The sequence below is a fragment of the Aquarana catesbeiana genome, linkage group LG11 (assembly GCF_042186555.1).
Source record: "Aquarana catesbeiana isolate 2022-GZ linkage group LG11, ASM4218655v1, whole genome shotgun sequence".
NCBI lineage: Eukaryota > Metazoa > Chordata > Amphibia > Anura > Ranidae > Aquarana > Aquarana catesbeiana.
This window is the reverse complement of record NC_133334.1, coordinates 166802672-166815084: the sequence shown is the minus strand read 5'-3', so window position 1 is coordinate 166815084 and position 12413 is coordinate 166802672. Positions and strand designations below refer to the sequence as shown.

The window sequence follows — 12413 nt, the reverse complement described above, 5'->3', positions numbered from 1 at the left end:
TTGATGCTGATACTTTGTCGCGTCTGGGCTTATACAGTAAAAGTTGTCTGTTCAGATTTTTCACCCTATTGAAGGCTTTTTTCAAACAAGTTCTACTGTAGCCCCTGGCTAAGAGGCGATCGCGTAGCAAATTTGTCTCCTTTTGAAAGTCTGTATCCAATGTACAATTGCGTTTCAGTCTCAAGAATTGACTGAAAGGGATACTTTTGATTAGTTTTTCAGGGTGCAAACTACTGGCATGCAATAAGCTGTTTCCTGCTGAGGGTTTTCTATATAGTGTGGAACAGAGTGTCCCTGTTTCATTAATAAAGATCTCTATGTCTAGGAAGGTAATTCTTGACTGATCGAATGTATATGTAAACTTCAGATTGTATGTGTTTACTTGTAGACCAACCAGGAATTCTAATAGTTGTTCTCTAGATCCTGCCCACACCATAAAACATCATCTATGTATCGATGCCATGATACAATCTTACCAATAAACTCTGATTTGGACTCATCAAAGAAGAGGTCTCGTTTCCACCCCCCCAGGTACAGGTTAGCATAGGAGGGGGCACATTTCGCCCCCATTGCCATGCCCTGTACCTGGAGGTAGTGGGAACCCTTAAACACAAAGATATTGTGTGTGAGTATAAAATTGAGAATTTCAATCACGAATTCATTGTATTCCATGAATCAAGATCTCGTTTGTTCAAGAATTGAACCCTTTGGTATGGGGTATGGAGTTGTACAAGGCCTCTATATCGATCGCAACTAGCCAACATCCTTGGGGCAGCTGTAATCCATCCAATGTTTTCAGTAACTCAATAGTATCCTTGACAAATGAAAAAAGACCCTTTACATGGGGGGTATAAATACACGTCCACTAGTTGGCTGGCCTTTTCTGTCAGAGATCCGCACCCCGAAATGATTGGTCGACCTGGAGGGTTCTGTAAATTTTTGTGCACTTTGGGTAGTGTGTAGAACGTTGGAGTAACCGGATTGGTAGAATCCAAGAATTTTAGTGTATTGGAGTCTATGACTCCCCTATAATGCGCCTTAGCCAGAATATAGAGCTTCATATAAAAATTAACATGAGATTTCGGAACTGGTCTGTACCAATTGGTATTACGCACGATATCAAAACACATTCGTTCGTATTGTTTTATATCCATTAGAACGAGGTTGCCACCTTTATCAGATGGTTTTATTACGATGTTCTTATTGGATCTCAAGTCTCATAATGCCTTTTTCAGATGTTTAGGTAAGTTACCCGGGGGTTCAGTTTGCCAATTAGTAGATTCAATCTCTTTAGTGACCTGGATCACAAAGACCCATAAGTTGGAGTTTCCCTGTAAAACAGGGAAGGACTTAGATTTGGGTTTGTAGGTCTTTGGCGTACCAAAAGTTGTTTCCACAGAAAGTATGGGGGAAGGGTTATAGAGATGAAGAGGGTTGTTGGATAAGCCGACCCCCGATCATCAAATTAGGAGGCCTCCGGTCCAGGTGGGTTGAATATCCAACCCGCCTCCTCCGGATTGCTCTCCTCCCACAAATCCATTAAATCCTGAAGGGCTCGTAGGTCCTCAAAGGTAACACCTTCCAAGTTGGAATTATGTGGATTCTATATCTCAACATTGTTTGAATCTTTATCATATAGAACTTTATACATAAGGCGTCTGGCAAAAAGGTGCAGATCCTTGATCAATTCAAATTTATTTGGCTCTTCATCCGGACAGAAAGTGAGACCTAATTCCAATAAGGTGGTCTCATCCTCTGTCGGGGGATGTGAGGACAAATTGATAATGTCAAATTTGTCCTGGTTACCATCGGAGATGGAACCGGGACCATCTACTTTAACGGTTGGCTCATTGTTCGTGCAGGGGTGGGTGTAGGTAGAGAGTTACGCCTGGAATCCAAGGTATTGGAACTAAATATGGGTGCCATCCAGGAATCAGTAGGGAAGATGGTCATGGCTGAATGTTGTTCTGACGTTTGTTGGGACATAGGTCCCGCCGGTGTTGAAGCCGGATTCAGGTTCACTGTTGGAGTGTTTAATGTCACAAGTGAATGGTTTTGTATATTACCATTTCTTGAGGTACTCGGGATTGCACCTCCTCGTGGGCATTGCAATCGTGTTTTTTTTGTCATTACTTTTGTCATGGGTTGACCTAGGGCATTCTTGTGAGCTTGTTTCGCTATCTTTTTTTCTTTTTCTTGAAGCCCCACTGGAATCACTAAGATGTGTGGCTATCGGGACATTGGAGGCTGAGGACATAGATGAACTGTCAGACTCAACCAGATCCAAATTGTGAGTCGGGGGAGCCCGACTGTAGGTGGTTCTCCCGCGGGGATAATGGCCCTGTTGGTGCCACTTGTATGCTTGGTCCTGATCATATGCTTTTTTTATCTCTCATAAATTAGTTTTCTTTGGTTTTAATTAAATCGGTGGCAAATTTTGTTAGATGTTCTTTCAAAATCTTGTCTTTTCCAAGAAAACAATTATGAGAGGATAGATGGCCATGGTCCTCCTGCCATTTCAGGATTTCCTTATCCAATTCCCCAATATCCGTTTTATATTGATCACTAAGTATTTGCATCATTTGCAGGGAGCAAGCCTGTAAGTTTGCTTCCCATGCTTTTTTCACATTTGGTTCAACCTTCTTTATATTTGGGAAAATTTGGATGCGCAGACCCCATGGTATGATCTGGTTTGTCACATATTTTCCAAAATATTCCTTATGCCAAAATAAACAAATCTTTCTTTCAATCAGACGCTGTAACCCCAGGAAATATGTATCTACCTCAGCTTCAGTGACATCATCTTTGGATCGAACCTGCTGTACCTCTGAAACGAATCCTTTCCATGCCTGACCACAATAGTCCGTCATTATGTAAAGCACTCACTCACGTGAAGCTCCCAGGTGTAATGAAGGAGAATAGGCTTCAAACGTATATTGACCACAGCCAGACAAGACTGATGTCTATAACCACTGTTTGCCACTTAAATGAATCAGGAAAGAGAAAGCAAAAAAATGCTGATAAGGTTAAATCATAATGAAGAAATACATAGAGAGAGTGCAATTACAAAGACTCGTTTGCATATATTCACAATAAAGAATAATCGTAAATTTCAACAAAACACAAATAAATTTGGTTACTGGTCTCTTACCCCCAAAAAAGAGTTATCATGGGTGTGTTGTCCACCCGGTATTGTGACGAGCAAAATGGGTAGAGATCAGTATTTCCAGAGGTACTGGAAACGTTTTTTATGTACCAACATCCCTAAAAATGATAAAGCAAAAATGTATGTAGGAAATGGGACTTTATAGGTACACCCAATATAAGGAAGAGCACTATCAATTTAAAAAAAATTATACCAATATTTATTAAGACTGTTTTACACAAAGAAGCAATAAAATGTGAAAACAGTTTTACATTCATAGTCAAAGGTAGACATCCCCAACCTAATATAGACAAATGTAGAGAAAGAACTGTAATCACAAAGAATTCTAATCATAACCGCGTCCACAAATTTCAACATGTTTCGCCAGGAAGGCTTCATCAGGAAAATGGACGAAGATTTTTGACTATTCAACGACGACAATACACATGATAAGAACAACCTTGGATGTATAGAAAAGAGAACAAAAAGTAGAAATAAATGAATGTATAGAAATAATACATGAAACGTTTATGTTTATACAACTTGATAGCTCTTTAGCTTGTATAACCATGACTCCACCAAAACCCCCCCAAATTTAACACCAACCCCCACCCGACCCTACCCCAGGTTTTACACCCTCACCCTCCATAATCCCCCAACCGACACAACCCCTATGTCAGCTCCATACCTCTGAAAAGAGTTCCTGGGAAGTCCAAGGACCCAAGGCATCAAGTGAGAGGAGAGGAGGGAAACCCCCAGAGTTCACTCCCCCCTGTAGTCCAGAAAAATGCCTGATCACCCGTAGGGACGGATGTATGTTATTATGATGAATAAAGACCATCCAAGACAGGAGAGATGATCACAGTATCTGTAACATATATCATAAATAATAAAAATACACATATTGCGGGTGAGGGGAGAAAAAGTCCACAACAGTATCTAGTCAGTGGACCATACTCACCGACATCCCATGATATAAAAAGATATTTATATTGGGAGCTCACGAGGACTGATGGCACAATACCAACTATGAGGATGCATCTATGCGAGAATCGAAAGAGGGGACACCTCTACTTCATAGTTTCTGAAATGATATATATATATATACATACATGTACCTGTATCAGAATTTTATGTAAAAAGAAACATGTATATATGTATAATGCGTCTCTAAATCTTCAAGAGCACATGCTCACCTTGAAGGGGTTCACAACACTGTGTAGAAAGCTACATCACATTCCTGCTGGTGCTACTGAAGAGAGACCCAAAAATAATGAACCTCAAGGGGTAGTCACTTCCTATATTTCAAATGGAACAAGGAGGTGGCTGTTGGCCATCTAAGAAAAAAAAAAAGAAAAAAGGAAGGCACCCAAAACAGTGCTTAGTTCCCGGTTGAATATACCGCAAAGTGCTAGACCAACTAACAGTCATTTTAGTTTTACCTGGTGCCGGCGTCCATATTCAGCATGAGCTCCCAAGCTGCTAACACAGACATCAGGATGTGTGGGGTTTAAATATCCCCCCCCCCATGGCGCCAAAATGCTGCATATGTCATCACGCTGCACCGGCGCCAAGCGGACGCAAGGGGGAGGTCCAAGGTCCATGGACTCATTACCCAGAACCGGATACGGAAACCCTGAAGTGAATAGTACTTCCGGTTGCCAAAAACAGCACTGTAACACACATTGGAGACAATGCTGAGCCAAGGAGATGGAAAGGCTTGGACAGATGATATATAGTGGCTGTTGATCACGGTTAAGCCGGTATGCCATGGATCAAATGGAAGCCTCAAGGCAGGCATGGGCCTGGGTGGCACCCCACCAGAAGGAGAAACCCAAGGGGGATGTGAACCCACACTAGTCCACACCTTTGGGCGTCCATACGGGGATCAAAGGGCACTGGACCAGGGGAGGTAAAAATGAGGGAACAAAAAAGCCCGGGGAGGGGTAAAAAAAAAAAAAAGGGGAAAACCGCAAAGTTTAGATGTGGTCATGATTATACATCACAATAATTGATTTACAACAATGCACCCATAACTTGTATCTACATATAGGGGATTATACAAATATACACACCATTGTAGCTAGCTCAGTGTGTATTGCTTTCCCTATTCCGAAAAGATATTTTAAATAATAAAAGGCAACCCTAGGCTAGACAGCCAACCGGGAATTGGTCGCAATAAAACATACGTCCAACAATCCTATAGTGTTCAAACGTGATGAGTGATTCCGAAACGGGGGGAATGGGTGGTAACGTGGGTGAAACAATCCCATGATCAGTATACCCAGAAAGATAGCCACATTCAGAAAATAATCCCTTGATCAATATGGCCAGATGGATGTCCCAATTTTGGGTGACGTTCTCCCAAAAGGACATAGGTAACATATCTCGGTGGGGGATAGAGTTCACAGAAAGGGCTTGTAACTAATCTCCTCATTGAGGCCAGGGGATCGAGTAGCCTGTAAACAATAAATCCATCTCGTCTCCAATTGAAGGAGTTTGTTATCAATATCACACCCCGTTCATGTTCTGGAATGTGTTCAAGACTAAAAAAGCCAATGACTTTTAAATCAAAATTGTGGTATAGCCCCACATGACGGCTGATTGGTGTTTCCATCCTGTGTTTGGAGATCAGGGACACATGGCCCCTGATTCTGCAGAATAGTGGGCGCTTTGTTTTTCCCACATAAAATGCCCCGCAACGACATTTCATTAAGTATACAGAGCCAACCAATTGGCAGTTGGTTCTGTATTTAGGGGTCCAGATATTGTTATTGGGAAGAGTAACATTTTTCCCTTCTAAAATAAAGGGGCAATAGTTGCACCTGCCACATGGGTAGGTACCTGGTGACCTAGATTTTAAAATGGTCTGATTACTGTGGTGGCTACTCACTAGAGTGACTCTCAGAGAGCGAGAGCGTTTAAAGGTGATCTCTGGATGGGGCTTAACAAACTTAGAGATTTTTTGATTGGCTGCCAATAGGTACCAGAACTTTTTATAAATATGTCGCACCTTTGCATGTTGTCTGTTATACTTAGTGATCACTCTTGTTGATGTTGATACTTTGTCGCATCTGGGCTTATACAGTAAAAGTTGTCTGTTCTGATTTTTCACCCTATTGAAGGCTTTTTTCAAACAAGTTCTACTGTAGCCCCTGGCTAAGAGGCGATCGCGTAGCAAATTTGCCTCCTTTTGAAAGTCTGTATCCAATGTACAATTGCGTTTCAGTTGCAAGAATTGACTGAAAGGGATACTTTTGATTAGTTTTTCAGGGTGCAAACTACTGGCATGCAATAAGCTGTTTCCTGCTGAGGGTTTTCTATATAGTGTTGAACAGAGTGTCCCTGTTTCATTAATAAAGATGTCTATGTCTAGGAAGGTAATTCTTGACTGATCGAATGTATATGTAAACTTCAGATTGTATGTGTTTACTTGTAGACCAACCAGGAATTCTAATAGTTGTTCTCTTGATCCTGCCCACACCATAAAAACATCATCTATGTATCGATGCCATGATACAATCTTACCAATAAACTCTGATTTGGACTCATCAAAGAAGAGATCTCGTTCCCACCCCCCAGGTACAGGTTAGCGTAGGAGGGGGCACATTTCGCCCCCATTGCCACGCCCTGTACCTGGAGGTAGTGGGAACCCTTAAACACAAGGGTTCACATATTTATTTGTAAAAAATGTTGAAAACCATTTATTATTTTCCTTCCACTTCACAATTATGTGCCACTTTGTGTTGGTCTATCACATAAAATCCCAATAAAATACATTTACGTTTTTGGTTGTAACATGACAATGTGTGGAAAATTTCAAGGGGTGTGAATACTTTTTCAAGGCACTGTATTCATCCAAGGTAAGAATGTCAAATTCATACACATGATTGTAAATGGTTTATATTAAAACACCATAATCACTGTTCATTGTGAAGAACTTGGGACTCTGGGACCGGGATTTTGAGTACAGCAGCGAGGATTACTGGCGAGGCAGCTTTTCTGAGTGAGTGCTTCACAATGAACAGTAATTATGGTGATAACATTTAAATAGAACCACTGCTTTTTAGTCCATGTATTCATTTTTTGTGGTACCTTTAATTAAATCATGAACATTTAAAAGAAATATGTAGGAGTTTTTTTTTTTTTTAGGTTTATGTTAATAAAACATTTTAATAAAACAGTATCTGAGCAATAAGAAGTTGCTAATGTTTTAAAGTCACGACTCCTCACCATGGATGAATGCAGTTTCCGTCAATCTGCAAATGTTGTTTAAGGGAATGCTATACTGCATACAAACTCCTATACAGTACTAGAGAGAGAGAAAGTTTAAACATCTTTTAGCAAGTGTTATTGCTGTGTGCATGCATAGTTACTGTTAACTTCACTGTTCCCCCCCCTCTCTTTTTTTGTCAGGTTTTGATTTTTCCAGAAGGTACCTGTACAAATCGCTCCTGTTTAATATCATTTAAGCCAGGTATGTTTTGGAGTGACTGTTTAATGAATAACTTTTAACTGTGTCTTTATTTTAATTCAGTGTTCTAGATTTTCTAAAATCTTTGGTGTTCAAAGGAGTGCTTTCTTATACAATGGCTTACATTTATCATTATCCTACTAATTGGAATAATGGTACACAGTATAGCTGCTGTAGCTCACAAAAAAACCCTAATGACATTAGAAATTACTTAATTTCGATGCAGTATATATATATATATATATATATATATATATATATATATATATATATATACATATATATATATATATATATATATATATATATACATATATATATATATATATATATATATATATACATATATATATATATACATACATATATATATATATATATATATATATATATATATATATATATATATATATATACATATATATATATATATATATATATACATATACATACATATATATATACATATATATATATATATATATATATATATATATATATATATATATATATATATATATATATATATATATGGACTATATTTTAGAAAAACAGACAGGACTCCCAATCCCTATAGTAGCAAAACAATAATAAAGAGACCAAGCTCTCTCTAACCAAAAGTGGGATTTTAAGGAGAGATGTTGTATCTGTTTAAGATGAGCCGATACCACAGTAGTTAATATAAAAATATAAATTTTATTGACAACATATAAAATATACACTACAAAAATTCCAATCAAACATCATCATATGACCGTACAGTAGCTTATGTTCAGAAATCAGTTGTGATCAGCCAACATGTTTCGCATATAATTTTGCTTCATCAGGGCATTAAAGACATCACAGATTTCATCTAAATTATATACAGGTTATAAATTATTATTGTGATTATAAATACATTTGAACAACAACAATTCATTTAAGAATAAAAAATAATGATGAAGAATTAATGCAAGATAACATGATTAGGCTAACCTGGTCTATTGCAAACAGGAGGACAACCACGTAACCACTCCCACCATGGGTGCCAGATCCCAATGGGCAATACTGATAGAGGAACTGGACCGCGCAAAGTAACAAGCAGGGGTCTGGCAAAGAAATTTATAGTAATGAGGATAAGAATGATGAAAATTAAATTAGGTTAAAGAAATATATCAATGTATAATAATGCCAATTAGATAAATACTAATGGGCAGTGAAGTCAAAAATAAACTCAATCAAAAGATTCCTGCTCATGGGGCAAGATGATATGGATGAGGTCAACCTAGATATAGGTCAACGTCAGGTATCCATGGTGACCACGATGGGTCTAGTAATAGGGAAATACTAATTGGAAACAGTAAAAAATACTAATAAATCGTAACAAAATTAGGGATGAATAATAATATAGGCCAGATATATAGACCTTATTGTAAATAGGGGGGACATCTCATAGACGAGATTGTTTGAGGTAATAATAAGTGTCAGTAAAAGGAACTGCTGCTAAGTCTATATAGTGAGATGATATGTAATATGTATCGCTGACTGGTGGGGTAGAGAGATATCCCACCATAGTGTGTCAGTAAATGCTCATCTAGTACAAACCAACAACTTCTAATTGTATCTAATTAGATATAAGCTCACCTAGTACAAACCAAAAACTTCCAATTGTACAATGCAAGCAGCCGGCAGTTTACTTATTAGGTGTGATAAGTCTTACCTCGTAGCAGAGTGTACAGTCGCTTAAAAATCCTGATGGATGCAGTGGCCGTCAGTGATCACAAGTCCCAATTGAGGAGTGCGGGGTGCGTCTGTCAGACAGCATGCCGGCACTTTCCGCTGTGGGCATTGTGAATATGTATGCTGTATGCAGTTCCCCTATCGGCATTGCCCATTGGGATCTGGCACTCATGGGTTAATTTGCTCCGGGTGACTCATATAGTGTAATTTGGCTGTGGGAGTGGTTACGTGGTTGTCCTCCTGTTTGCAATAGACCAGGTGAGCCTAATCATGTTATCTTATTCTTCATCATTATTTTTTATTCTTAAATGAATTGTTGTTGTTCAAATGTATTTATAATCACAATAATAATTTATATCCTGTATATAATTTAGATGAAATCTGTGATGTCTTTAATGCCCTGATGAAGCAAAATCATATGCGAAATATGTTGGCTGATCACAACTGATTTCTAAAAATATGCTACTGTACGGTCATATGATGACGTTTGATTGGAATTTTTGTAGTATATATTTTATATGTTGTCAATAAAATGTATATTTTTATATTAACTACTGTGGTATTGGCTCATCTTAAACAGATACATCATCTACCCTTAAAATCCCATTTTTTGTTAGAGAGAGCTTGGTCTCCCTCTTTATTATTGTTTTAATTTAGATGCACTCTTTCGCAGGATCAGAAGGGCTTCTGATCCTGCGAAAGAGTGCATCTAAATTAATACAACTGATTAATGGAGAAGTATAGCCAAAGCTTTTTTGGCTGTATTTCTCCTATGGAGCACAGAAGCAATTCATTATGTACTCCTGTTACGCCTTTTCAGCTGACAGCGGGCTGAAGCCAGGATCCACCTGGATGCCTGGACCAACGCTGACGCTGAGAGACTAAGCCAGCCACTCCCACCCCCTGCACAGGCCAGCGCACACTGATAGTCACCAGCTCTCCGCAGCCTGAAGACCGAGAGCTGAGCAATCAGCGATGTTTGATCGCTCAGTTTTCGGTCTGGAGGCAGCGGGGGACAGATGTTTACAAAACACAGGCACAGGAAAGGATGAGCTCTTCTCTTGTGGAGCCCTTTTCAGTTCCACAGAGAGAAGAGATAACAGCTACTGTTAGTACAAACAATGCACTGACACCAGATCACATAGTTTAACCCCCAACATGTGTAGTGTCAGTAGATCACTATCACTTCTGAAAAACAGTACACAAAACCGTAGCGTTAGAAGAATCGAGCCTGACCTCTGCTAGTAGAAGCAGGTAACTTTTTTGTAGTGGTTCAAACAGTCCCTGACAGACAGGTTCTTTCTTACCTGTGAGTCGCACTAGGTACAGTACCTATACATTTAGTGGCCAAAATGTCCAACGAAAGGTACACTAGTGAAGAGGCCTACAGGATTCTGAGCATGACAGATGAGAGTGATGGGGAGTCCTCACTGTCAGAATCAGGCTTAGGATATGAACCTGTGGAGAGCAGTGGCACCCTGACAGATAGCTCAGACGATGGAGTGGTGGTCCCTGCTAAGGTCAGGCATACCCAACCCCATGCCCAGGTTGCTGAGGTGGTACAATCCCATGATTCCCGTATGCAACAGAGTGCTAGTACTAGTGCCGCTTTACCTTCTAGTGAACTGGCCAGTACCAGTGGCCTAGTACATCCTGCTCTTAGATACACCAGCACTGCAGTAACACTTGGTGACATAGTGAGTCCCATAAGTGCAGTTCAAGCTGGTGCGGTGGCTAGCACAAGTAGTGTCCCGCAGGCACCAAGAATTCAAACACAGGACCATAGATCCCATAGTGCCCTTTCTCCTACGCTTGCAAATCTGGATTGGGAGCCCACAGATTCTGCAGTGCCCACACTTCCCCCATTCACTGACTAACCTGGAATTCAGGTGGAAACAGCAAATGTAACTCCTTAGTTTTTTTTTAAGCTGTTTTTCGTGGAAGATCTGTACATATCGATTGTGGACCAAAGCAATTTGTATGCCGAGCAATTTATCTCTGCAAATCCAAATGCAAACCTTTCCAGACAATTTGAATGGAAAAGTATCTTGGTTTCCGAATGTAAGACATTTTTGGGCCTAACCCTCAACATGGGCATTACTAAAAAGAATGAGTTGCGGTTAGAGTGGTCCAAAAGTAATGAATATTAGAAAGTGTATACTGCGCTGTGATTCCGCAACCCAGCAGCCAGCACGGCTGTAGACAAAAAAGCTAAGTATGTAAAGTATAATAAGTTCAGCGCTAAGGTTGCAAAAAAAAGGAAGGTGATAAAGTTATATGTAATATAAACATATAAGTGACATAATAACATAGAATTATATGTGATACAAACATGTAAGTGACATAATAGCACAAACTCCAATCATAATAAATGTGAATAAATTATATAGTGTGCTAATGTAGTGACTGCACTACACCCAAAAGTCCACATTGAGCAGAATGATGAAATACAGTCCAATTAGGTTTGTGATCCAATGCACATGGGAAGAATTCCTGACATTACTGGGATCCTTGAAGTGAGGAAATAGAAGCAAACACCACCACCGCGAAAGAGGGAGGAGGCTTACCGAATGGTATTGACTTGGCGGGGCGTATACCACCCAAGTCAACAAGGCTTGTTGGGTTCAAACCACCCAATGGGGGACAGCAGGTCCTGGAACTCGGTCAGTCGGTCAACCTTAAACGGTTATTGGATCTTAACTGAAGGCTTTAGGAGTTTCAAGAAACGTGGAAACTTATGTCACAGGAAGGGTATCATGTAATAGAGAGAGGGAGCTGACACAGCGTGATACCATTTAAAAAAGTGGTGATTTTATTAAAAATACAAATTCAACACTCACGTTTGGTAGAAATGTATAAAGCATGTAAAAGCATGAAGGCGATGTTGACTGAAGGTCCATCCGACGCGTCTCGACTGCACAGTCGTCATCTGGGGCGTGGACCCCCGTAAAACATCGCTTAAATGAGAATAATGACCCCAGAGTTTGCTTGACACCGGAAGTGATCTCAAATGACATCACTTCCTGTCTCTGTGTTTAGATCTAAAATACAAACAAGAAAGTGGTTTAAACACAT

General features: G+C 39.6%; 1 protein-coding gene across 5 annotated transcripts in view; it reads left to right on the top strand.

Moving 5' to 3' along the window:
- Nucleotides 1-12413, top strand: part of LPCAT2 (lysophosphatidylcholine acyltransferase 2) — a 521286-nt gene that overhangs the window by 225300 nt on the left and 283573 nt on the right. For all 5 annotated transcript variants that reach the window (XM_073605020.1, XM_073605019.1, XM_073605022.1 and 2 more), the window contains one exon: nucleotides 7562-7622. In XM_073605020.1, the coding sequence (XP_073461121.1) occupies nucleotides 7562-7622 (61 nt within the window). The remainder of the gene's footprint in view (nucleotides 1-7561; nucleotides 7623-12413) is intronic.